The sequence below is a fragment of the Artibeus jamaicensis genome, unplaced genomic scaffold (assembly GCF_021234435.1).
Source record: "Artibeus jamaicensis isolate MK-2021 breed Jamaican fruit bat unplaced genomic scaffold, CSHL_Jam_final contig_519, whole genome shotgun sequence".
In the NCBI taxonomy this organism is placed as follows: domain Eukaryota; kingdom Metazoa; phylum Chordata; class Mammalia; order Chiroptera; family Phyllostomidae; genus Artibeus; species Artibeus jamaicensis.
This window is the reverse complement of record NW_026521871.1, coordinates 52,839,083-52,866,224: the sequence shown is the minus strand read 5'-3', so window position 1 is coordinate 52,866,224 and position 27,142 is coordinate 52,839,083. Positions and strand designations below refer to the sequence as shown.

At 50.7% G+C, this 27,142-nt stretch overlaps 2 protein-coding genes across 3 annotated transcripts; both read right to left on the bottom strand.

Annotated features, from left to right (window-relative positions):
• Positions 1 to 6,643: 6,643 nt before the first annotated feature.
• Positions 6,644 to 11,260, bottom strand: LOC119037678 (C-C chemokine receptor type 5-like). Of its 2 annotated transcripts, XR_008392377.1 has the most exons (3): positions 11,163 to 11,260; positions 8,485 to 9,624; positions 6,644 to 8,205 (listed from the first exon to the last, which is right to left on the bottom strand). XR_008392377.1 is itself a non-coding variant. In XM_037129974.2 (2 exons), exon 2 carries the CDS (start codon positions 9,611 to 9,613, stop codon positions 8,555 to 8,557), a length of 1,059 nt encoding a protein of 352 aa, XP_036985869.2. In that variant the 5' UTR covers positions 9,614 to 9,624; positions 11,163 to 11,260; the 3' UTR covers positions 6,644 to 8,554. The 2 variants fall into 2 exon arrangements, 1 of the variants encoding a protein (XP_036985869.2); XM_037129974.2 differs by having other exon boundaries at positions 6,644 to 9,624.
• A 6,708-nt stretch (positions 11,261 to 17,968) lies between these two features.
• On the bottom strand, positions 17,969 to 24,594 carry CCR2 (C-C motif chemokine receptor 2). Its single transcript, XM_037129962.2, has 2 exons — positions 24,277 to 24,594; positions 17,969 to 20,190 (listed from the first exon to the last, which is right to left on the bottom strand). The coding sequence occupies exon 2, from the start codon at positions 20,177 to 20,179 to the stop codon at positions 19,055 to 19,057; it is 1,125 nt and encodes a 374-aa protein (XP_036985857.1). The 5' UTR covers positions 20,180 to 20,190; positions 24,277 to 24,594; the 3' UTR covers positions 17,969 to 19,054.
• Positions 24,595 to 27,142: the final 2,548 nt, after the last annotated feature.

Below are 27,142 nucleotides of genomic sequence, written 5' to 3'. Positions count from 1 at the left end.
GGGTTTCCTGCAATTGTCACTTACCCTAAGGACAAGAAATCGAAACTGAAATGTGCAAAACCACTGTGTCGTAAGACCACGTGTCCGTCCGTTGTGTGGTTCTGCAACAGGAGTCACGTGAGCTCATTCCATGTGAGCGGGCCGGTCCCTCGGTTGCCCACCTGTGGTCATCAGGACATGAAGAGAGGAGTTGACAGAGAGTGAGAAGTGCCCTCCCACCCGTGGCACCATCCCGTACTTTTCCCTTCCTCCTTCTCCATCGAACTGGTCCCATGCCAGCCCTCGTGGGGTCGGGCGGGTGGGACAGTCACTGCTTCCATATTAACCATATTTTAAGGAGGTAAGATCTTTTCTTATGAACAGAGGTGAGAGGTAATAACCTAAGTAGCATCCTCCCTTTGGAGATATTCCCTTTAACAAAATGAAACCACGGCACATTTTAACTTAGTAAGACTGGGTTGGGCCCTGACCCTCAGCCCGGACAGTCGCTCCGGGCCCTTTGGGGCCCAGGCCCGGTGGAGCCCCAGGCACTGGGGACTGAAGGCTGTGCTCCCTCCCTGCCCCATGCTCCCCCGGGGAGGGTCCCTGAGGCCCCTCGGAGGCTCCTATAGACTCTGTTTCTATAGACTCCGAGGACTTGATTTGGGGTGGCTGCTCTCTGTGCCCCAGAGTCTAAGGTGCCCACCTCTTTCCCACCTCCAACGGTTCAGCCACGCCCGCTGGAAAGGGTCCTAGCAAAGGGCCCCTCCCTCTCCCAGCAAAGCAGGACCTTCAAACCACAAAGACTGGTGCTGTCCCCTCCAGAGAGAGCAGAGCTTGGGGACAAAATGCCTTTCTAGGGGGAAGGGGAAATAGGATTCTGCCCTCCTCTGCAGTGAGCCAGCGTAGGCAGGCGCAGGCTGGAGCCGGGAGGTTGGCTTGTTTTTCTGATTGCATTGTAGACCCAGCGGGTATTTTTTCCGCCCTTATCTTGCTTGGCGTGTCCGCAGCATCTGACATCGCTGACATTTCCTCCCCCCCCCTTCCCGAGCTCTCTTCCCTGCCATGGCTCTGCCTGTCCCTGCATGCTTTCCCCTCCTCTGGGGCCCCTTCATGTCTGTGTTCCGCAGGGTTCTGTCCTGAGCCTGGGTCCCCAAACCGATGCAGTTCCAAATGAGGAAGAGTGTGTTTGGTTGTGCCATGGCTTCATCTGTGCTTCTGAGTTGGGGCCTGATGCAAACAGGAGACATCTGAAGGCTGCCCTGGGGTTCTCCAGCTGAGCCCTTGTCCCCTGCCAGGAAGCCAGCCTGACGTGCACCAAGGCGCCGGGAGTGTCCCTGTCTGTTTATCTCCAGGTCCTGTCTTGGGACTCTTACGTCACCCCTCGAATACAGGAACCGGGGCCTGAGGCAACCATGGCAACAACATACCAGCTTCTCAATACACACTGAGTGGATAAGTGGTTAATTTAAAATGCAGCTCCCTGGAATTAACGACCCTCTTCACTTACTCTGTCTGAGTGAAAGACGGAGGGGAGGCGAAAGATGGGGGGGTGGGGGTGGGGGAGGCAAGAGTGACTTTTTTAATAATTAATACGAGGCAATTTCCAAAAGGACAGGCGAGCACCTGTGGAAGAAATGCCTGTGTCTTTCTCAGCATGGCCTGCTACAGCCGATTACAATGGGCTGGGTGGCCGAACAACAGACATCCATCCCTCGCAGACCTGGAGCCTGGGGTCCAAGATCGAGGTGCTGGCAGATCCAGTGTCCGGCAGGAGCCTGCCCCCTGGTTTGCAGGTGACCGTCTTCTCCCTGCGTCCTCACACGGGCAGAGCAGAGAGGGCAGCGCTTGTGTCTGCTTTGTTTCCTAAGGACACTGATCCCACCGGTGAGGGCTCCGCCCTCAGACCTGAGCACCTCCCAAAGGCCTCCCCTCCCAACACCGTCCCCCTGGGGGTCAGCATTTCAACATATGGAGTTTAGGGGTCACGAACATTCAGCCCACAACAGCCGGTGAACAAGTCCCTGGACAAAGAAAGGGGCAGTTGAAAGTGGGGAGGGGAGAAGTGCTCCTCGAGGAGCAGGTGGCAGGTGCGGGGACCAGGCAGGTGCGTGGAGCAGGTGGCAGGTGTGGGGACCAGGCAGGTGCGTTGGTGAAGGTGCCGTGGGAGCAAGCGGCAGAGATGGGCTCCGGCTCACCTGGCCGTGAGGGGGGCGCCGTGAGATTCCTGCGGTCAGTCACAGGAGAGGAGGACGGCGGAGCATCTGGCTGCAGGAAAGGCGTGACCCAGGCTGGCTCGGTGTTGTGACCTCTCCCACCCCGGGGTGGTCACGAGTCTTCTCTCCAGGCCGCTGGCAGCCATGGTGGGGCCCTGTCACGGTCATTATTTCTGAGGTCCAGGAGGTGACTGACTGGCCTAGATTGCACGGTAGGCAGGTGGCCTCTCTGATTTGTGTCCCCGGCAGTGGCTCTTGAATGACCATCAGAGGCTGATGGGGACTCTGTAACTGATCTGACAGCCCCTGAACCCGCTGATCAATGTTCACATCACAGTCACGGTGACAGTGCCCCCCCAGTCCTGGCAGGTGAGGTGGAGCAGTGGAAGGTCCCCCCACAGCGGGGTCTTGCCCAGGAGCCACACCTGCAGGTGATGAACCACACGTTCAAAGAAAACACAGGGCACAGAGTTGGTTCTCTGCGTCTGTGAGTTCGCTTCGGTCTTGTTGGTTCGTTTATTTTGATTTTGGGTTCCACTTATGAGCGAAATCACAGGCTGTTTGTCTTTCTCTGTCCAACCTGTTTCACTCAGCTCAACACCCTCTAGGTCCATCCATGCCGTCACAACCGTAAGACCCCATTCTTTTTTTAATGGCTGAGTGATATTCCACCGTATGCGTGCTGCATCTTCTTCCTGTATTCAGGGCACCAGAGGGCTGGTGGAGAAGGTGAAGGGACTAAGAAATACAGTCGACACCTACAAAACAGTGAAGGGGGTCCAAAGAACAACACAGGGAATAGAATCAATAATATCGTCGTAACGATGTACAGTGTCAGAGGGCACTAGACTTACCTGGGGCATCACTTTGGAAGTTTTATAAATGTCTAACCCCTACTTGGTTTACTAGAAACTAATATAATATTGAATATTAATTGTAACTAAGAGGTAAAAATTAACTACAGAATTATCGTTGCCTTCTTCAGGGCTGACACAGACTTCCAGACTTTTCCAACTTGTTAGGGCAAGTGTTTTATGGGACAGAATCGAAGGGATGGTTCCCCGGGGGAAGGAGAAAGTGGTGGGGGGGAGGAATCTGTTCACCAACATAGGCGAGATCTGTATTCACTGGTAAAGCATCCCCCACAGTACCCCCTTTTCTGCAAAAGAGATGCCCTCTGGAATTTGAACCCACAAGCTCAGCACGGGCACCAGACACCCCACTTTTTCGATAGTTCACTTGGAACAAGCGAGTCAAAGCATAATCCAAACCCAGCCATGAACAGGAAATACGTAGAGGCTCCAATACAGATATTTTATATTGCCAGTGAACTCCCTTCACATGCTTTAAAGACCAGCCGGCGGGAAGACAGTGCTCATATTCCGTTGCAAACATCAGGAGCGCAATCGAGACTCTTGCTGGATTTCACCCGCTTCCAGCCAGGTCAGGTCTTCCCGGGACAGCAGCCCTGGCCCCAGAGGCTCAGCAGGATGGGCTGGAAGCAGGGGTTTTTTGGACCTGCTACACTTAGAACCCTCAGGGACCTCTAGAGGTCAAAAATGCACAGGCCATGTTGCAGCCCTGATTCAATCAGAATCCCTGGGGGTGGGAGTCAGGTGTCACTGTTAGTAACTGCCCCCCCCCCAGTGCCATGACTGCAGTGTGCAGCCTAGATTAAGCATGGCCCCCCTGAATTCCAGACCCATCCGTCCTGTTCCCACCTATACTACGTACGCAGGGGCTCTCCGCTGGCTGCCCACGTGCGGAGGGGAAACAGCATGACCTTAATGCTTACACCTGTTATACCAGCAACTCGGGGGCTGGCAGGGGGGTGGGGGTGGGGGTTGGAGGTGGGGTGGGGGGCTCTGCTCATCCTCTGTACAGTCAGTGGGTTGGGCGGGCTGGTCTTTACAACCTTTCTGGTTTCAAATGGTATGATCCGTAAGAGTGATCAAAACGGCGATAACAGTGAGGGAGACAGGAGGGTGTGAGTGAAAATCAGCTACATCCCAACCACATTTGATGGCTTCAAGCACTTGGCACCTGCCAGAGATGTGTGGAAGGGGCTTGTGGCATTTCAGGGACTAGGAACAAGTTTTGTCACCAGACCTTTTCTGACCTTGTTGCAAGATGGTGAGTTCAGTGGTCTGCAGGGATTGGCAGGGGCAAGCCGGGACCTTCGCTTCCCTGCAGGCGCCCACTTATGTCCTCCCCCCAGGTTCCTCTGGTTCTGCGGACACAGCACCACGGGAGTGCCCGCAGAGACAAACCTGAAACAGCTGCGCGGGAAAACCGCCCCATCTTCGCTCCCTGCATTGCTCCCTGCTTCCCCCCCTTGTTGGTTTGCTAAAGCGGCCACAGGGTGGCAGTAGAGCCCTAAACTCTTCTTGCCTTTGCAGCCTTTCTGTTGAAACACGTTTGAAAAAGACTTCTACACCTATACTTAAAAGAACTAGTTACCACTCTCAGAAGAAGAAACAAAAATGAAACAATTCCTGAAACACGGCCAACTGACAAGGACACAGAACTTAGAATCACATTAAAGTGGTAACAATACAGAATCACACAGAAGTTAAGACTTGTAAAAATGCTTGACGGAGGAGAATTTGGCACAATTATGGCATATATAATCTAAAACATTAAAGTCTGACAACGTTTTGGAAAAGTATGAGCAAGATTTCTGGAGCGAATTTTGTCCAAAAGCAAAGGGGCTGTGGACGTGCCCTCCCATTTCGGCCTTTTCTGTCCACTCTCGCCTGATGGACATTCCCCGCTGGGCCTGTGAGGGGCTGTGTCAGACTGGTGGGGAGGGCAGTTAGAAAGTCCCCATGTTGTCCGTGTTCTCCCGCTTCCCGCCTCCCCCGTAGCTGGTGAGCCGGATGCATCCTCGGGAAAGTTAACCCTTGAGTTGATGTTTGTTTGGGAGTCCGTCCTCCCCTCTGACAGAAAAGAATCGACTTGGACGTGTGATCCTAATCGTGGCCACGCATTTTAACGTCGAGCTGTTTAAACGCAGGAGCCCTTAGAACACAAGTGTCAGCAGAATTCTTGCTCGTGAATTTGTGCCTCAGCCCCTCCCCGGGGAGGACGGTCACCCTTCTTGGACTTTATCTGTGGTCTGCACACTGTGCCCTCCTTGGCAGGGGCCCCTGCGTTGAGAGCAGGGTACGTTCCATGACGGGGAGGTGAAGGGAGTCAGAACTCCAGAGAGGAGTGGGCAGTGGAGGGTCCGGGCAAACCAGGAGTGAAGAAATGGGGACGGGGAGCTGGGGGGGGGATGGGCCCCAGTAGCTATTTCTTCATGTTAATTCTGGAGTCACTTCTTATCAGCCTTAAAAACGGACACCTTCCAAGCTCCCTCTGCAGCTGCCCTTGCTGTACAGGCAGATCTCCCTTCTCCCTCAGCCCTCCCCTCTAACCCCTGCCGCCTCTCTGCTTTCCTTGGCTCATGCCTCCTTTTGGCCTAGCAGATGGAAGGCAGCCCTTCAATGCTGTTTGGGAGAAGTTAGTATCCTAAGAGCCCGCACCAGCCGTCCTTGCCTTCTGCCCATTTCATGGACCTCCAAGCGGGATGGTCGCTGGCTCTTCTGCCACCTGCTGGAAGGGGAGAGCACAGCAGGATGAAAAACGGTGTGTTCCCAGCTATGAGTGCTGGCAGCCCATTGCCTCCCCTCCACCTGGAGCACCTGTCCTCTGTCAGGATAAGAGACACATGCACAGAAACCCACACGGGAACCCTCGTCATCACCGCAGTGACAGCCAGGTTGTTGGGAGGGACTTTAAAGGGAAGAAAAGCAACCTTTGTAGCAACCAGCCCATCCTTCTGTGTCCCACCGAGGCTGTGGCACCACACGCTGCGCTCACGCTCAAACACACACAGCTGCCGCGTGCGTGAGCCGCGTGGGTTTTCTTCTTTAAAAGCACGTGTCAATTCTTTTCCTGGCGTTGCAGAATTAAATTTGAAACGTGAACATTTTTGGGCTCGGTTGCTCAGAAACTCCATCCTGGGACAGCATCTTCAAATACAAAGTATTCTGGCCATTTGACCCAGGTACAGGGTCAGTTTTAAAAAATATTTAAAAACAGATACAATTCTCAATATGTGTGTGACATTTTCCCAAACAGCTACTTACAAAATGCTCTTACAATTTTATGTGCTACGCTGTAAATGTACACCTGATCAAAAGAACAGGAATACAAGAGGTTATTTAATTTTATTTTTTAAAAAGATTGTATGTATTCACTTTGTTAGAGAGAGGGAAGGGAGGGAAAAAGAGAGGGAGAGAAACATTGATGTAAGAGAGACACATTGATTCATTGCCTCTCCCAGGCCCCCCAACTGGGGACCTGGCCCCCAACCCAGGCATGTGCCCTGACTGGGATTTGAACCAGCGGCCTTTCGGTTTACAGGCCGGTGCTCAGTCCACTGAGCTACACCAGCCAATCAATTAGTTTAGAGTGTGGTTTTATTAGACGCATATTTTCTTCCAAGCAATTTGTAACTTCTACATACATAAGAATATCATATACATATGTACACACAGACAAAGATCAGAAGCCCAAACCCACCCGGAGGCTGGGTCCGGTGCTGGGAGGCCCTCCCAACAGTCTCTAGACCAGAGGGACAGGCGCTCCCAGTCACTTGCAGTTGACAACCACAACCCTCAAGGTTCAGGTTTCAGGGTCTGAGAAAGCCCAGTAACACCTCCTGTTATTCTGACACCTTGATCTCATTCTCACTCCTTCGTGCTTCTTCACCTCAGGTTTGTTGCCATGGTTTCGGCTGTCCCAGTTTCAAAACATTCTCATGTGCAAGATAAGAAAAGTGGCGACTGCAGAATGAAACAAAGCCCACCACTCTCCCTCGGAACCGCACGGCTCCCTTAGTGTTTGGGGATCGTTTGTCTGGAGGGGGCACTGGAAGGGGTGTCTGAAGGCCCCACGCTCGGCCCAGAACACAGAGGTTGGCAAGCTGTGCTTTGGTGGTTTCTGAAGCTGGAGACAGCTTGTTTCCCGATGAGTGTGTCTCTTCTCCCTTCTGCCTGTTGATATAATTCTGTCTGGACGGCGATACTTAAACAGTGATGAGTGTGTGGCAGGCAGACACCAGGCCATCTGGGCTTCCCTCACTTCTGGGCTCATGCCTGCAAAGTGCTGGGTTTTCATGAACTATGTGCTACCCGACCCGGAAGTGTTCCTGGACCCTAGGCCCGTGCATTCCCAAACGCGTGTTGTCTCAAAGCCTCCGGGAGATGCCTCGTGATCGAACTCGGGTGGGGGGAAGGCATTTCTGAGAATGAGCCCATCGTGAAGGGCTGCCTGTGAGCTCACAAAAGCGACCCAACCTCTTCACCTACCCTCCCGATTTCCACCTGAACCTCCCCTCCCTTCCATGCTTGTAGTCTCTTTTAGGGCATCTCCAATCTGCAAGTTTGAAGCCCAGGGTCTCTCCGACTCCTCTGTGCCCCTCGCCACCCACCCAAGTGGGCCCAGTTCTGCTGACTCTAATCTCAAACACTGTGAGTGAGCACCCCCCCAGCTGCCTCGACCCACGCGGAGGCCCCTCACCCAGACCTGCTTGTTGCTGGGCTCCCTGCCCCACATGTGCACCTTTCCAGGTCATCCTCAGGGCATGGAGTGAGCCTCCTGCCACACCGCCAGGGCCCCATCTCTGCTCTCAGACCTGGGGGAGCAGTGCTGCCTGGGTTCCTCATAACCCAGCCTGCACCGTACCCCACTGTGTCTTTGCTGCCTGCAGTCTGGAGCTCTGCTTTCCTCTCTTCCGCTGACAGCCGATGCCCCAGCCATCCCCCCCTCACCGAAGAAGCTCTGCCGGCGCTCAGCTGGCCACAGGGCTCCACCTGGCGCTGAGCAGCTGTGGAACTGGTAACCCACCTTGGAGGAAATCACAGGAGGGAGACGGCCTCTCACGACAGATCCTGTTCATGTCTCTTCTCCCCACGGCAAGACAAGGACCCGTTTTAAACACATTTGCCACCTGTGCGTTGGCCTGTGCAGAAAGAAATGATACAACACGTTTCTTGATTCTGTCAGTCGTTCCTGGCTGGGTAACCGAACTCAAGAATCAGCAATTCCCTGGGGATTTTGGTTTCCTAATGAACTTTCACAGTGAAGGGACAGTCCGCCAACGGTGGAAGTACGTGGAGGGGAGATGGCCAGGTGGCTGTTTCCCCCACATGTTTTGATTCAGGATTCTGGAATCCATGGGCCCAAAGTATTTACCACCCTCCCAGCAGATTCCAGATAGATGGACTGATCTCGGACCCACCGTGATAGCAACTTCCTTTTTAAAATAACTGCTCCTGCCCCCCAGTGTGTGTCTAAAAGCCAAGTTCGGGTCACAGGCCAGTAGAGAGTTCCTGCTCCCCCGTGGATCGGGTGTAGACGGAGCTTCCGCGCTCGGGAGCCTCTCGCTGGAGGATCAGACAGCGTTTGCAGAGGCGTCTGGCGATGTGCTTTCGGAACAAGAATGCCAGGTGGTTTCTGAACTTCTCGCCGACGAAGGCGTAGATGATGGGGTTGATGCAGCAGTGTGTCATCCCCAGGGTCTCCGTCACCTGCATGGCTTGGTCCAGCCTATTGGAGCTACTGCAGTTGTTCAGGCCAAAGGCGTTCTGGAAGGTGTTCAGAAGCATGGTGATGTTGTAGGGGGTCCAGAAAAGGAAGTAACCGATCATGATCACGAAGATGAGCCTCATCGCCTTGTGCCTCTTCTTCTCGTTCCGACACCGGAGCAGGGTCTTCAGGATCCCTGAGTAGCAGATGACCATGACGAGCAGAGGCAGGACCAGGCCCAAGATGACCATCTTTAAGGTCTGGAAACTCTTCCAGAAATGATAATTATTGGTTGGGTAATGAGGGCTGCACGTCAGACGAGAACCCTCTTTTTGGGATTTGGTGAAGATGATTCCTGGGAGAGAGGCCAGCACAGCGACCACCCACGTGATCCCGCTTGTCACCACCCCAAACGTGACCGTCCTGGCTTTTATAGCAAACACAGCATGGACGATCGCCAGGTACCTGTCGATTGTCAAGAGGATGATGAAGAAGATTCCAGAGAAGAAGCCGATTAAATAGAACCCTGTCAAAAGCTGACACGCTCCGTTCCCAAAGACCCACTGGTCCGCAGCGTAGTAAGCCCAGAACGGGATGGTGAGGAGGAAGAGCAGGTCGGAGATGGCGAGGTTGAGCAGGTAGATGTCAGTCATGCTCTTCAGCTTCTTGCAGTTTATCAGGGTGAGGACGACCAGCAGGTTGCCCACAAAACCAGAGATGAACACCAGCGTGTACAGCGGAGGCAGGAGCTTGGCTGCGATGGCTCTCACGTCGGTTTTATGGCAGGGCACCGACAGAGCGTAATCGATGTAATCCACTGTGGTTGACATGACATAATCCATCTTGCTCCACCCTGCAAATAAGGAAACAGTGATCTTTTAGGAAGTCCTAGAAGGTGTGTAGTGATCCACCAGGAGTGCAATGCAAGCCATCTTGTATATGAATAGGTCCTTAAAATCGATAGAGAGACTTCTACATCTAACTGAGCTCCCCTTTTTGTTTTCCCCAAACAGTGGAGTTTTGTAATAAGGGAAAGTCTCCCTGCTGGCTTCCCTCACTCTGTCTGGGGAAAGAGATGTAGGCAGCACCTCACCCAGTGAACCCTGGTGCTCCACAGCCTCACAGAGTAACGAAGCTTTGATAACTATTCAGAGAAACTGAGTCTGGCACCGTCTGTTCAACACTGTCTAACAACCTATGCTGGAGCTTCCATGTCCCTGGAGTGTGCTCAGGTGAGCATCACTTCGGGTGCGCTGTGATCATTAATATCTCCCAAGGGCACGATGCTGGCCAACCACTCTTCTAGGCTTCACATCCAGTTATTCAACTAATCATCAAGGTCACCCGGGGAGGCAGGTCACATTATCGTCCCCATTTTGCAGAGGAGGACTCAAAGCCCAGGGAGGAACCTCCCCAGAAACATACATCTGGGAAGCAATGGATTTCAAACACAGGCAGCCTGCCCTTACCCACCACGTCACCCTGGTTCTCACTCCCTGGTGAGAGAACCAAAGAGCAGGACCAGCCACTGGCACCTCCATGTAGTCAGAAAGGAACGGGCTGGTGCTGGGTCCCCAGAGAAGGTCATAAGAGCCAACAGCCATTTGGAAAAGCCAGGCTGGTATTGCCCCTTTTCCTCTGAAGTTTGGGTTTATCATTCCTGGGATCTCAACGTCCACAAGAAATGTCTGAGTGGAAAATGTCCCATTGACTGCCATACCTTCTGGGTTAGCTCAGTTCCCTCAGAATCCACCGGCTTGTCTGGTCTACTGAAGAACAGTTCCACCTCTGGACTGAAAATTCCCTCCAGTTAATCCTAGGCAGCTGGGAGAAGCACCCCCCAAATTTCCCCTTTAAATTCTGAGCCCCAAAGACTATCATGCACTACCATGTGCCGCAGAGCTCACACAGTAAAGGGAAACTTGATTTCGTGTTTGTGATGATGTTAATTTGGACAATTTTTAGCCTTCCTCTTTTCTGGGAAATAAAACACCCCAAAGAACCAGAGTTAGACACAACTTCTGGTCGGGTGCATATTCAAAGGGCACCCTGCCTGGAGGTTTTAGTTCTCCTTATCAAAAGACAGTCTCTACTAAGATTTTGGCCAAGAATTACTTCTCTGGAAAAATCTTTCTTTTGAAAGGTGAGGGCTTTTACAGAGATGATATCGTCCCCTTTAAGATCTTTCATTCATAAACATATTTTGGATCTTTGATGCTATCGCTGTTTGAAGCCCATTCTAAATTCCAACCCTTATTTTAAAGATTATATTCTAAGATAGTTCTGTGAGCACCTGTTTTTTTGTTTAATGTCTTCTATGGGTTTCCTGTAAAGGCCTGTGGTCCTCACAGGCGCTGAGCTAATAATCAAAGTGGCTGAGAGGTGACTTACCGGGCAGTGTCTTGTGGGGAGAGCGGATGTCTCAGATCCTCTTACCAGCTGAGCTGAGCAAACTGAATATATAGTAGCAGACAAGTAGGAAACGCATGGTTTCTACTAAAAGGGGGGTGGAGTTCTAATGCCTACGTATGTTGCAGGGCAAAAAAAAAAGTCAGTAAATAGTTCTCCTTTTCTTTTCTTTTCCTTTTTTTAAAAAAAAAAATTTAGCTTTAAATAGACTGGAGAGTTGTTCTCTGGTTGGGAAGCTTATTTGCAGGCTTCCCTGGTTGCACTCTCCTCTTTTGTTTCTCTGTTGATTCAACCAGGCAGAGTCTGTTAGGAAATAGAATGAAAGGAGATTAATGCACATGTATCTAGTCCAGAGACCCCATTTTACTGAAAACCCAAAAAACCAAAAAGGCCTGCTGTCCAAGAGGCAAATGATTTGTAAAAGACCACATGGCTTATTGGTAGGGAGGCTAAAAGGGCAAGACATTTGCATCCTCTTGGTATTTGTCATCAAAGAAAGCCACTTGAACAACTTGAACTTCAGAGAGGAATATTGCCTATTCACCCCATGAATACTTTGCATCCCTTTTATCCACCCTTCTTTCATCCCCCTTGCCTACCACAACTCACACATGTGCTCACCACCCAGCACGATTCTTCTCTGTAATACAGCTGGTTGTCTAAGGCATTTTAACATTACAGGTTCACCTGTGAGCTAACCATGCGGCCCACTTTTCTCTCGGGTATCTAGTGGGACACATCATTACAATTTTTTCTCTACCTATTCACTGTTTTGCAGCCCTCCAAACCAGCAGACACTGATAGATGCCTATGTTATACCAGGTATACAGATGGCAGGATTCTCACTCCGAGGTCTATCTGGATGTAGGAGAAATTTTCAACATAAAATGGGCAGCAAATGCCAGAAGAATAGGATCAAATTCAGGATTATATGAGGATGTCACGGGTGGTTACATCAAGCTTTCTTGGTGGTTGGTGACTTACCATAAGAACCTCGGTTGACAACACAGCTGAGAACACAGCAGAGTCGTGCCTGAGCCTCAGGAGCACCCTCTAAGGGCTTCCCTTCCCTCTGCTCTAGACCGAGAAGGCTGTGATCTGCACGAAGGCCCAGGGGACCCCAGGCCTGGGGAGGCGCCTGCCACAGGGGCTGGCGGTAGTTGCTTCAAGGTTTTGTTGGGAGGATTACATGAGGCATCCAAGTGCAGAATTGAGCACATAATAGACATTCAGTAAACCTCAGACTCTTAGTCATTAAGGGATCCTTCCTTAGAGAGGTTTGTTTGATAAAATTCTCACAGAACTGGCTCCCTGCGGTCCTTGCGTGCAGCTGCTTAGTATCAGCAAGTGAGACGCTGAAAGGGTCCACGAAACTACTGCCTGGTGCCTGGAGAACAGGAGCAAAGGACTCTGGAGAGGCCGGGAGAGCACAGAACTAGCCTGTGGAGGGACCCATGTTTGTGTTACTGCAGAGCCCAACACCTGGTGACCCTCACCGGGACAGGAAACCATAAAGACATTCAAGTCCATCCAGCCCGTGTAATTCAAGAGGCAATGACTGAGAGCCCAACTCTGTGGTCATGCGGCTGGATTTAAACCCAGCTTCGCTGTTCACTATTTGATCTGGACAAGTGAGTGAAACTCTCCAGGCTTTGGTTTCTGTTTATCTGTGATGTAGGGCAAAAAACCAAACACACAAACCTACTTGATAGGTCTGTGGCCAAGATGAAATGATACATAGACCCATAGATTAGAGAAGAAGCTGATGAAGGGGTGGGGGTGGGGGGATGGGAACAAAAAAAAGGGAGGGAAAATTTTAGGTGGCCTGGAGTTTTTCAACAGAGCTTAGAAAAATGATGTTAATATCTATCACTTATATGGTATTTAACTATGTACCAGGAAAAAATCAAATGAGGTCACGAGCGTAGAGCCTTTTGGAGAAACCTGTCTCCTGTGGGATATTTAAGCAGTGAAATATAAAGTATGCTTTAGAAAGAGTTCACAAAATGGGTAGTGAATCAATGAGTATAAAATGTCACAGAAAGCAGGTAACGGTTTTGGTTCTGGGAAGGGCAGGCTGGTGTTTGCTTGTAGTACACTCGTGTAGAACGCTCAGGTTGCTGCTGGACAAACGTGACTTTTCCGTCTGAGGCCGCGGTAGTTTGCGGAATTTCCCCACACAGACCTGCCCTTCGCCGGCTGTCTGTGTCCACCCTCGGAAGGGCTGAGTTTATGACGCTCACCCCTAGAGGGCAGCATGGAGCAATGGAGCGGGCTCGCCCAGACTGCCGCCGGCTCCCACTGTGCTCTGGGCAAGATGTTATTCCTCTCTCAGTTTCCATTTCCTCCTCTGTCAAGTGATGTTGTAGGCCTGGGGGGGTCCCGACGGCAGCTCCCCACTAAAACAGTAAATGACTCCATGGCCACATGGGTTCGGGAAACACATACCGGGGTGGGGGGGGGGTGGGGATAAGGTGAAGATTTACAGGGGGAAACAAGGAATCACAGCTCAGCAGCATACATTACCCCCTCTGGTTTCTGGGTCCGGAGGAGAGTGGAGGTCACCCCTTGGGATAGGGATTCATCCCCAGGACCCACAAGGAAGTGAGAACCCCTGGAAACTTCTTCAGCGTTTCATCGGTGAAAGGACAAAGGACGTAACTACAGTGAGGCCACATTAGCCGTTTGGTGTGCTGTGACTCAGTTTCCTGGTCTCTGCTTCTCTTTTAACTCTGTCCCTTCCCTTCCTCCGGGCTCTGTTCTCATGTGTGGCATTCAGATCCCCCTCCTCAGAAATGATCTTTCGACTGGTTTGTCACCCTTGACTGGATGTCTGTGTTGGAGGGTGTCTCATGCAGGCCCTTCTTTGGGGCCCTGCCAGTTTTTAAACAGCTGCTGTACTTGGGGTTCTAGCCCCCACGTTCCTCGCTCACACCAGCTCTGGACCACGCGCTCTGAGCATTGTCTGCGGGTGGGGACAACATCCAGCCTTCGCCTCGGGTCCGAAGGGTCACCTGCAGGAACACAGTGAGCCGGAGCCCAGCCACCCAGCAGCTCCCACGGACACACCTGGGGCTCGAGTTGACCTGGGGGACGTCAGTCAGCAGTGAGATGGGCTGCAAAAATCGCGAATGCATCCTTTAGTTCTTAAAACAAATGTCGAATTATAAAACCAACACATGCTCACTGTGTGAAGTTAGGAAGAACAGGAAAATAGAAAGTGGGAAACAAACCAGGCATATTCTTACAATAGCAAAACAACCTCTCTCAACATAAGGTGCGTTTTAATCCAGACCTTTTCTTGCACTTCCTTTTTGATTCATTGTTCTCCTGTTCATGCCAGCTCTGTGTGTTACTCTTTTTCTTTTCATACTGAAGACTATCTCATAGGCGTTTCTTCACATTATTAAGCATTTTTTATATCTTTTCATTATTTTTACTGAGCTATACATTGCCTGGGGCAGAGCACACACATTGTAGGGGGACAGCGTGGTGAGGTTTTGCCAAGCGTGTACCATGCATCCGCCACCTGGGTCAAAAGGACAGGGACTTGCCCAGTCACTCTGGCAGATGCTCTCGTGCCTGTCCAGCGGCCAGGGCCACTCTGACTTCCACGTCGGGGATGTGATGTGCCTGTCCTTCAATGTCATGTAAGTGGCATCACAGGCCAGACTCTGCCCCTTTATGCCTGGCTCCTTCTGTTCAACAGAATGGTGTCATGTGTGTGACAGAGCTCTGTGACACAGCTGGGCTTCTTTCAGGGCTCGCTAGTGCAGACATCGCACACTAATGTGGACACCGTGCTCTAATGCGGACAGCATGTTTTGAATCTTACCATCAGTGCTCTGATAATGCCATCAAGGAGGAAGCCACCCATGTGCTGGCAATGATGCTGGGGCCTGTGTCCCCCATCACCCCTCACCTTCTGCTCCAGATACCTGTCACGATGAGCAGAGCTGGGAGGTCACTGTGCTGTCCTCTCTATTCCTGTTGTCCTCAGACCCTTCCCAGGACAGCCCTTCCCCCAACCCATGCACCAGGTCCCCACGCCCTGTGAAAGAAATCATCAACCAAGACACTTGCAGACCGTCCACCTCATCCCTTGGTGGGGACCCCTTAACTCCCTGGAGAGTCTGCTCTCTGCTTTTTGTGTGTTTTTCCCCCAATCACTGCCAGACGTGGGCTGATGCAACCTGAAGTTCAGTAACAGAAGTCCAATGGGCCGATCAAAGTGCACAGTAGGCGCGCGGTGCCCTCTGGGGGTCAGGTCACACCTGCCACTCCATAGTCAGCTCCGTGCATAACAGGATATTATGTGGGGCTTTTCCTGTTGCCCCAGAGCCGGCAACCATAACCTGAGGCTGAGGGCAAAGAGGTGTTAAGCGCCCCGTGTTTCTAAAGGAAACCGCTGCCATGGGGGCTGCACACGGTCCCCAGGGCTCCCCGAGAGTGGCAGAGTCAACCCTGCCGCTCTGGTCCCCACTCAACTCCTCCCACCCCTGTCTGCCCCGGGGAAGATGTGTGGCCCTGTCCTGTAAGGAGATAACTGGGGGCAGAAAAAGGGGGTAGGAGTGGGTGGGATCGATGGGGAGGAGAGAGGGGGTGCCAAGGAAGGGGCTCTGAGAGACGTGCATGAGGGATGGGCACTTGGGAGAGAGGAGGCCAGCACCGTGTCCCTGGGTGGGGCGTCCACTAGTCAGCAGACCAGCCGAGCAGGGGAAGAGGGCATTAGAGAGAGGGGACGGTGAAGACAGGGCACGGCACCGAGGCAGCGAGGATGTCCCAAGGAGGTGAGGGCACCCGGGGTCGAGGTCACACATGCTGCCAAGGCAGCAAAGTCTGAAGAAGTTGCTAACCTTAGTCACTCACCACACCCAGGGCCAGGCCGCTTGCACACCCAGGTGACTTCTCTCACGGAGCATCCCCCCTTGGTGGCCCTAGGCGACTTTGCCTCTGGTTAACCACACCTGAGGCCATTGCAGCTTGTGAGGGAAGTTTTAATAGTGGGGTCCCTTCTGCTCACTTCCCATTGGCCCAGCCACCTGTGGACGGGGTGGGGTCCTGTCTATAGGGCGCATGAAAGTCACAGACAAGGACAGGCACGTGTAAAATCACACAGGGGAAGGAGTGAGAAGGTGTGACAAAACAGGCTGCTTTTTTTCAATTTTATTGGGGTAAGAACACAACAGGAAAACTACACTCTTAACAGATTCTGGAGTATACAACATGGTACTGTTCTATACAGGCATAACGTACAATATGGTAAAGCGGAGATTCAGAACCCATGCATCTCGTCCAACTCAGATACGATGCGTGTCGGTAAATGGATAAGGAAAGTGTGATAACACAGGATGGAGTATTATTTAGCCTCAGCAAAGAAGAAACCCTGTAACACGTGACCACATGGATGAACCTGGAGGACAGTCCTCTGAGTGAAATACGTCAGTCACAGAAGGGCCAGTACCTCCTGATCCCACCGACAGGAGATGGTCAGAACAGTCAGAGGCACAGGTGAAGAGGATAGAAGGGTAGTAGCCAGAGTTGAGGGAGGAGGAAATGACAAGTTTTTTATGAACAGGTTTAAAAAGAAAACACACACAGAGAGCATTCACGCAGTTTTCAAGTCATAACAATCATTGAAACAAAATCTAATGCATTCGTTAGGACACCAGAAATACCAGAAGGGGAAGCATGCCCTCCTCCACTCCCAACACACACGCTTCTTCAGGAAACCTTGCCTGGCCACGAGGCAAAAACCATAGTAACGGCCCCTCCCGAGTACCAAAGCCCGTGCTTCCCGCTTGCCTCGGATCACACATGTGCTGGGGACACAAGTGAACGTTCTTCGCTCCGCTCACCCGAGGTGGGAGTCTTCACTTCACCGAGGTCGACCAAATCCCACTCTTTACAACAGGATCTTTGACGAGGGGTCAGCTTGGCTTAGGTGTCCCCACTGGCCAAATGGGACAGTTCAGCGTCAGTACGGACACCCACAAAGCGCCGAAGCATTCACATATGATTATACCCACGAGTTCAGAGATTTAAAGATGAAAAAAAAAAAAAAAAAGATTCTGGCAGCTAGTCTGAGAGAATAAAGATACAATTGAGATGACAGGTGGGCGCTGTGACCCAAACGATATTATTTACATGCCGGGTCACCCTAAGCTGGCAAGCCCAGGGATGGCGAGTCTCCAGCTCCCCGGCCAACAGGTGTTTGTGTTGAGCTGGCTGTCGCCCAAACACGCTCCAAGACTTTAAGGGCAGAAGCAGAGTTGTCTTTATGACGGATGCGGCACTTTCAGGCTTGGCACAGCAATAACTCTTAAAGTGACATATTCGCATGCTTGCGTGTTACGGTTTTGAGCTTTAACTTTAGTTTTAGGTTTTTTCCCCTTGTTTAAATGTTAGTATCTGAATTCTACCTCTGTATCCAAAAAGGACACTCTGGAGGAGCCGAGGTAGGCGGTGCAGTGCAGGCCCCTGTCAGTGCCTGGGTCCCTTCTCTGTCCCGAGGACACACCCCAGGGCCCCGCCCGTTGTTTTCCCTCCTCCAGACCCAGCCAGGGGTTCTGCTGCTCAGTTTCCTTCAGGTCCTCCCCAGGTTTACCCTCGTGAACCTCCACAAACTGGACTTGGAAGTTGGTTAGTCCTACAGGCAGGAGTTGTGTGCTAAAGGCTATACAAGTGGGGGCAGCAGGAAGGCGACAAGGAAGCCAATAGACCTGAGACCTGGCCTGTCCCTTAGCTCATTCTGGAAACATTCCTGGGGCCTGGGGTGGTCTCATTCCTTTTTTTTTTTTTTTAAAGATTTTATTTATATTTTAGAGAGAGGGGAAAAGAGGGAGACAAAGAGAGAATGAAAAACACCAATCTGTTGCCCATTGCAAGCCCCCAGCCAGGGACCTGGCCTGCGACCCAGGCATGTACCCTGACCAGGAATCGAACCCTCAGCCTTTCGCTTGGAGAAATGATGCCCACACTGCTGAGCCAGGGTTGCTCTCTCTCTCGCTATGGCCCTGTACCCCTGATGGGGGGACTCACTGTCTCCACCCCTTCTCCTAATCTCTACCTCCAACCCTCCCCTCTCCCTGGAAAAACAAAACAAGGGTTTTTTTTCATCTCATTATAGATTACGCCTATTTCATACACGAACATTTGTACACATTTTTGTACAGGGGGATTGGCCCAAGAAACATGGGGACAGCGGGAATCTATTGGATTGCAGCAGCAGGGTGAGTGGTTGGTATAGATAAAGCAGGATAAATCGAAAATGAAGTTATGGAGGAGAGGACCGTGGGGCTCAAACAAAGCTGTCAGAAAGTGATGATGGCTCCTGAGCTCTCCAGGGCCTGGGGGAGCCTTCAAAGTCAAACAGGGGTGGGAGATGGGGCTAGGGACCGGTACTTGGTGGGCTGAAGGAACAAACCCCTGACTTCCACCCTCATCCAGGCTCAGCCGTGCTCACTCCCCCCTCCTCTCTGCTGCGGCCGCCCCTGCTCACCCTCACTTCCTTTGCCCACAGTGGTCTCACTGCGTACTTGATTAAAGAGACTGCTAGACTCAGAGAGCAAGGGAAGGCGTGGTGTGGACTGCGGGGAGGACCAAACACAGGCTGTCGAGGCATTGTCCGGGAATTGAGACACGCTTGCTACAGAGTCCAAGTCTCTGCCTGCAGTTGTTCTGGAATATTCCCTGAGGACATATCAGCCATGCAAGGAGTGATGTGAGTCTGTCTCAGTGCATGCAAGGCCAAGGTTCCTGGGTACTTGCTTTAGAGACTTTGCAGACCTATATACTTCAACAAACCCTGAGGGTGTACTATCATATAGAGATTGCTATGTCCCTTTGAAAACAACAAGCCAACAGCTGCTCATTTACAAACCAGCTGAGACCTCCTGCTCCCCAGTGGAAGGGGTGTATCCTGAACTCACTCGATCCACGGTCTCCCGATAGAAAATCGGGCATTGTTTGCAGAGGTGTTTGGCGATGTGCTTTCGGACAAACACGGAGACATACCGCCTGAACTTCTCTCCGACGAAGGCGTAGATGATGGGGTTGACACAGCAGTGCGTCATCCCCAGGGTCTCCGTCACATGGATGGCTTTGTCCAGCTGGCTGGCGGTCTTACAGCTACTCACGTCAAAGAACACCTGGAAGGTGTCCAGGATCAGAGTGATGTTGTAGGGGGTCCAGAAGAGGAAGTAACCGATCATGATCACGAAGATGAGCCTCACCGCCTTGTGCCTCTTCTTCTCGTTCCGACACCGGAGCAGGGTCTTCAGGATCCCTGAGTAGCAGACGACCATGACGAGCAGAGGCAGGACCAGGCCCAAGACAGTCCTCATTATCGAATAGAAATTCTTCCATTCTACTGGAAAATAGGGGCCGCAGAAGTAAGCATCGTCTTCAAGTTTGGCTTCAGTGAAGATGATTCCTGGGAGAGAGGCCAGCACAGCCACCACCCACGTGACCCCGCTCGTCGCCACCCCGAACGTGACCGTCCTGGCTTTTAAAGCAAACACAGCATGGACGATCGCCAGGTACCTGTCGATTGTCAAGAGGATGATGAAGAAGATTCCCCCAAAATAACCAACCTGGTATATACCTGTGATGACTTTACACATCGCGCCCCCCAAGACCCACTCGTTGGTGACAGAGTGGATCCACACTGGCAAAGTCAGAAGGAGAAGCAGGTCGGAGATGGCCAGGTTGAGCAGGTAGATGTCAGTCATGCTCTTCAGCTTCTTGCAGTTTATCAGGGTGAGGACGACCAGCAGGTTGCCCACAAAACCAACGATGAACACCATCGAGTAGAGCAGGGGCAGGAGCCAGGCTGAGATACGTTTCACGTCAACTTTTTTGCAGGGTTCACTTTCCCCGTAGTCAAAGGGGGAGGTGGTGTCCTCATCGTACCCCTTGATGTTCGTTGGAAGCAGAGAATGAGCTGTGGACAGCATGTTGTGGCTGAACTCGGCCAGCACATCTTTATCGTCACCCATCTCCCTGTGCCCTGCAAACAGAAAGCAAGACGGAAACATATGACATAGCTGCTCCAATACCAGGTATGAATCGGCCCCCTTAAGCAGTACCCGGTCTTTGTCTTTGCCTCGTCCCCTTGAAAACACGCATGTTGGTTCATCACTTCCCTTAATTCCTAGTGGCAGAAGCCCGTCATCTCCCCAGCCACCATTTGCCAACACCCTTGACCTTCCCCCAGAGCCCAGCTCTCATGGGCGAATATGCCGGACACTTGCTTTCTCTACCTCCTCTGCAGGGGACCCATTCCTGGATGGTAATCAGAAGGAGACTCTGGTCAGGGGCTTCTGGGAACCCTCTTCTCTGATAAGAGAGATGTAAGACCCTTCTACTATTGCAGCTTGTGTTTCGAGGACTTGGTGCCTAGGACCATGACCGAGGGACCAAGCTTGGTGCTTGGAGCAAATCTAAGCAGGGTCCGAATATCACCCAGTCCCATACCCACCCTTGTGCTCAGTCAGCCCCTGTGGTTGAGCCAAGATAAGGCGCATTTTCAGTGACTTGCAGCTGAAAGTCTCCCGATACTCCTCTCAACTTTCTGCTTTCATCATTTTGTCAAAATCCTCTTATTCTCTTGCCAAGGTTGCAATGACAACCCAGATTTTATTTAAAAAAATTTTAATTTATTTTTTAGAGAGGGAGGAAGGGAGAGAGGGAGAGAGGGAGAGAAACATCGATGTGTAACATCGATCACCCAACCGGGGGCCCAGCCTGCAACCCAAGCACGTGCCCTGAGTGGGAATCAAACCAGTGACCTTTCAGTTCCTCGGCCGGCACTCAACCCTTGGAGCCACAGCAGCCAGGGCCACAACCCCATTTATAAATGCCCTGGCTTCACTTCAGATTCATCCTCACTGAGCCTTTGCGCCTTCTGATAACTTCTTCCATATAAAACTTTTGGTTTCCAGGAGGTTAGCTCCTGCCTTACTGCTTCCTGTGAATTTTCTTCCCTGGTGCCTTCTTCCCGTGCCCAGGCACCATCCTTGGCTCCTACCTCTTCACCGTTTTTCTCTTTATTCTTGCTCCAACGTCCTTCCTGAGTCATGTCACCTAATCTCAGGGTTCTAAGTCCCCTGAATACTAACGCTTTCTGAGGCTCTGTCTTCTGGTCCCATCTTTTGACTTCCACACCTCAGAGTAGAATTTTCTGTTGCCTACTATGTATCTCCCCTTAGATTTGCTCATTTAATCAATGTTTATTGAGCACCTACTAGGATCCATGCTCTGTTTTAGGCACTAGCATTACAACAGTGAGCAAAGCGGGTGTTATACAGGTACCTCCAATTCAACTTACCCCACGGCAACAGCCCCAGACAGAAACTTGCTTCAACCTGTGGATTCCTAATCTTGGCTATTGTCTTTTACTCCATCACCTAAGAAGTGGAATTTAGCATGATCCCGGTCCCCTCCTCTTTAGATTAGAAACCAAGCCATGGGAGCCAAACAGACTAGATTTGAATCCTGCCTCCAATTTACAAGTTGGGTCATTTGGGGCTAATTACTCCTTCACCGATTGATTTCTTTATATATAAGAGATTGACTATGTTGGCTGCCGTAAAGATTCCTGGAGACAAAGACACCCGCACCCGGTGCAGAGACGCTCTGCATCGTCATTATGATGTCATCTGACTTCTGGTTCATAGACACCCCTGAGACTCATCCCCTCGGAAAGTCTTTCAACTGCCACTTCCTGGCCTTGTCTGCCTTTCACTTCTGGCTTTGAGGTGGTCTCAGAGCTTGTTCCTGGCCATGCCCCCTTTCACCACGTCCTCTCTGCAGCTGAAATCAGATTGTGCATGTCTTGGCCGGAAACCTCCAGGAGCTCTGTGATGTGTATTGGATGGGACTTCAAAGGGAAAGCCCAGACGACTCATCTCGCCTTCTCTAAACTCTCATCTCATCAGCTTCATGTCTAATCACTTCTCAAATCCCAGACCCCAGGCTCCAGACACAGCCATCTTCTCTCTATTCCCCCTGAACTCACCATTTCCTTCTTGCTTCGATAGTTTTGCATGTGTTCACCCCTCTGCCTGGAACGGCTGGTGAGCCCCTCCTCCTCCCCCTCCCACTACCTCATGCTCAAATTCCCCTTCCCCCTGGAGCCTCCTCTATCTGGTCACTGGTGTCATCTCATGACACAGTGCAAAGCTCTTAATCAGCACTTATCACTGTATCTGCTGCACCCTGAGTGCCCCTTAAAGTCAAGAACTAGGTCACAATTCTGTCTCCAGCTCTTACAGTGGCACCTGGCTTACAGGGGCACCAATGAAAATATGACATCTAACATCATTCGGCCTGATTCTCAAGCATATTCATTTTTTTCTTGGTCATGGCTATGAATTTGTTTCTATCTACGTACACATCTTTTTATATGTGTGTATATTCTTCAGTTTCTCCTGTGATTAATCCATTTCCCAGAGCTTGCATTTCATGCCACTGAGCCAGATTTCTTGAGATCTGTAGTTCTAAACAAGACCTCTGATCAGGCTTGGAAAACAAATGTATCCACCTGAAGAATTACAACGATAATTATTAATGGACCTCTCCTTAGGTTTCAGGTGCTATGCTGCATACTCTGCATGCATTGATTCATTTAATCTTTGCAACAAATCTGTGAGATAACTATGCATTTTACAAATGAAGAAACGCAAGCATGGATGAATCAAATAACTCCCGAATTCACAAAGCAAGTAATGGCTGAGCTGGAATGGAACCCTGGGCTATTCGATTTCGAAAGCCCCCAGGGGCTTCCACCTCCAGGATCGGAGAGCAGAGATGGGTGCAGAAGAACAGGTAACAGGTTTTCTAGGTATTCTTCCATGCCTAAGAATCCACACTCATCCACATGAGCGTGCTCCACCCATGCATGTACAACTGCACGTGTGTGCGTGTGCACATGTACACACACACACACACACACACACACACACACACACAACACTTGCACCAGAACATAAGCTCCGTGAGGGCAGAGATCTTTGACTTTGCAATGAGGTACCATGGTGCCCCAGAACCCACCCCAGCACATGGTGGCTACTAAGTGACATCCACTGAATAACTGGATACGAGAGCACTCGCAGGCTTGCAAGTGGCTGAGAAACAGAATGCCCCGCTGTGGACTGGACTCGCAGGTAACCCAGAGGGAGACCTGATACACATGAATGTACCGGGATGCCTAGCCCCTTAACTGCAGCAAGCTCCTGGGCCGTATTCAGTCAGGGCTTAGTCTCCTCCTTCCTACGGGAGAATGAGGACTGCCGCAGTGGTACTCGATGCTGGGCTTCAGTATCATACAGGAAGTCTGTCAGTTAGAAATACACAGCCCCGCACCTTGCTCTGATGATTCAGACAGGGGCTGACGGGTGGGACGGGGTCGAGTGCCCCAGAGCCTCCCACCGTGTGCTCTCTGGGCTTTGTTGCAGACCTGCACTGGCCTCTGAGATGCCAGCCGCTTCCTCTTTACCACCTCTGTCACTCCAGCCCACTCAGCTCCTGCTGCAGCAGGCACTTAGCAAGGGGGCTGAAATGCACCAGTCTGGGTGTCACTTTCAGGCGTCAGGACACTTCATCCAGAGTCAATTAAACACTGCCTCTCAGAAAAATAAATCCCTCTCTTCAGTCTCTGTGGACCTCCTGAATCGAGGCAAGAGGCATATTTTGGTTGGGAGCCTGAACTGTCACATACAATAAGGACTAGACGGGGAGAAAATTCTGGGATGAAAGTTGCAGCCCTTTTAAGCCCTTGGGGGCTGGGAGGGACAGAGTGAGAGGAGTGGTCTTGCCATACCTGGCTGTCCTCACTTTCTTGATTCTTCTATTGCAGCAGGCTTTCTGCTATCCTCTGAGCCCTGAAGGGTGGTCTCACCCTGGTCTGCACTTCCTCATTCTCTCGTAACAATTCTGCTGAAGACACCATCCTCCAGCCCTTTCTCCCACCTTTTCATCCCCAAGTTCCTGGGCTATGCAGACCCCCAGGGTGCTTCCAGTCTCTGCATCCCCAGAGTTGAGATGCTCTGAGCCTATGATTCCTAAAGTGATGGAAAAAGCAGCCACAACTCACCAGTGGATGGCTTCTTCCAAGGGGCACTGGTTCGTCAGGCTTCTCAGCAACAGAACCGAGCAGATCTGGAGGTAGGAACTGGGTGTGCAGAAATAGGAAATAAAGTTTCCTGCAGAAGGAGAAGGCGGGGATACAAGAGTAAGGGTAAAGGTTTGAAGAAAAAAAAAAAAAAAGAATGCTATACAGTTCTTCTTTTCCAGCCAGGAACTTTGTACACTAGGTCGAGGTCTCCAGAGTAGGATTAATTTTGAAATCTTGCTTATGCAACCTTAAGAGTCAGTTGGGCACACCCTGTAATCTGCTCCTGAGTCTAACGGCTCTGGGCTTCTTCACCTTGTGGGTCTCTATATCTAGAAATCTACCCTCCTCAGCTCGTGATAATTTGCATGAATGTAGCACAAGAGAACTTCGTTTCCTAGAGGATCAGTGCTAAGGGAGGCTGTTGGTGACAGTGGAGGAAACATGATAAGGTTTTTATGTGACAGTGTGCCCTGGTCTCAGTGGCATCCTGGATTTAGGATCAGGTTAGAAATTCCATTAAAGAGAGCATTTTAATGAAAGGGAATGCTGGATGGTCTTTTGGGTCACAGGTGCCCTTGGTAAGAAGGGTCATTACAGGTCCTACTTCCCAGAAAGATGTTTTCTCGAAAGAAAACACCACTGAGAAAACGGTGCAGCAGGAATCACCAGGAATCTCTCTCCCGGCCTAGACCAACAATTTTCCTGGGAGAGCCAGTCTGATTGAACTATTTTGGAACTCTTGAGTCTACTGAAGGCTTGCATAATTAATTGCAGTTAACTTTGGTCAATTGAGCTTTTAATACAATAGCAGCTGCCCATCTCCCACACCCTGCCCTCAGGCAACCTGGCGCAGGTTCCTGGAGCAGCTGGCCCACAGCTTGCGGGAGCCATGGTAGGAAAATACCAGGATGTGCTCTGCCCACTGGGTCCTGCTTCTGATCTCAGAGGTGCAGACAAACAGGCAGACAGCCATGCTGTTGCATTTCCCCCCATTGCTGCCAGCCCCTCCTCCTCTGGCTGAAATGACTTTCAGGAGGCTTAAAGGGCCAGTGCCCTTTCTTTTTCTCTCCCACCCCGCCCTTTTGGCAGCCAAACCTTAGAGACGAGGGCATTTAACAGCAACTGCATTTCTGGGGAAACTTAGAAAGTGACCACACACACCCAGGGAAAGGCAGAGGCTCAGAAAAGACCCAAGAAGACCTTAATTTCACACCTGAGGTTGATCCTTGACACAGATACAACTTATACCAATAAAAAATATCACAGGACCCATCCAACCCTGGAGAAGAGGGAACATCCGATTTTCAGAGTTATCACATTATTAGATTCAAATATCCAGTTTTCAACAACAACAACATAATCACAAGGTGTACAAAGAAACAGAAAAGTATGGCCCATTCAAAGGAAAAAGAAAGAAATCAACAGAACTGTTCCTGAAAAAGATCTTATGGCAAATTGACTAGACACGGTCTTTAAAAGAAATGTCCTAAAGATGTTCAAAGAACTAAAGGAAGTTGTGGAGTAAGTCAAGAAAACTGCATGGAGAAATGGAAATATCAGTAAAGAGATAGAAAACCTGATAAGAAACCAGAAAGAAATTCTGGAGCTGAAAAAATAATAACAAATAAAAATTTACTGCAGGGACTCAAAAGCAGATTTGAGCAGGTAGAAGATTCAACCAACTTGTACGTAGGACAAAGGAAATCAGTGCATTTGAGGAACAAATACAAAGGTTGAAGAAAAGCGATCAGAGCTCGAGGAACCTGTGAGAGTCCCAGGAGAAAAGAGAGAGAAAAGGGCAAAGAGAATATTTGGAGGAATAATGGCGAACACTTTTCAATCTTGAAGAAAGACATAAATATAAATATTCAAGAAGTTTAATGAACTCCACATGAGACAAATTTAAAGAGACGCATACCAAAACACATTGTAATCAAACATTTGTGAGACAAAGACACACAGATAATCTCCAAGTTGCAAAGGAGAAACAACTCATCACGTACAGCGGATCCTCATTACAATTAGCGGCAGATTTCCCATCAGAAACTTTGGTTGCCAGAAGGCAATAGGCCAACGTATTTAAAGTGCTAAAAGAAAGAAATAGTCAGCTGAGAATCCTAAATCTGGCAGACGTGTCCAAGAGTGAGGGAGAAATTAAGACATTCCCAGGTAAACCAAGGCTGAGGAAACTTCTTACCACTAAACCCGCCCAGAAAAGCATTCTCAGGCAGTGAGGTGCCCAGTGAGTAGCAGCAGCGGGAGCTTTTAGCCCTATGCTTGAAGGGTTACAGAATCCACAATACCACCTGAGCCCCGTCAACAGCTTCAGTTGAGAGGTGAAGGTCATAGGATGCAGCCACTCCTAGAGCATTAGCGATGAAAGAAAGAGCAGAGCAGGAGCAGACAGTCCGTAACTTTCAGCTGACTCTGATCTCCTGCCTGCAAGCTACTGAACCCAATGGGCAGAGAAGTGGCGTGGAGTCTGGGCGATGTATCCCATTGATGTCACTTCCTGGGGCTCAGAGTGGATCTAGGGGAGAAGGGCAAGTAACCACACAGCTATTGGGCCAACTTTTTAAAAAAATTTGTTCTCATATGTTCCATGTAGATAGTCTGAAAACTGGGAACCAGGGCAAATACACCTAAGGATCCTTTATATACATTGAAAGATGCTTTTCCTGAAGCTTGAGATTCCCGTATCCACCTGTGGCACTGGGTTCATGGTTTCTGAAAATCTCAGTCTGCAAGAGGAGGATGGTCCTTGGAGCAGACTTGGGGGAAAGCATGTCCCCAGTGCCTGTCTCCGGTGTGCCCGCTGACCAAGCATGATCACATAAATGTCACG

Coding starts and splice junctions, on each gene's coding strand:
- LOC119037678 (XM_037129974.2), bottom strand. CDS start 9,613: ATGGATTATGTCATGTCAACCACAGTGGATTACATCGATTACGCTCTG.
- CCR2 (XM_037129962.2), bottom strand. CDS start 20,179: ATGGGTGACGATAAAGATGTGCTGGCCGAGTTCAGCCACAACATGCTG.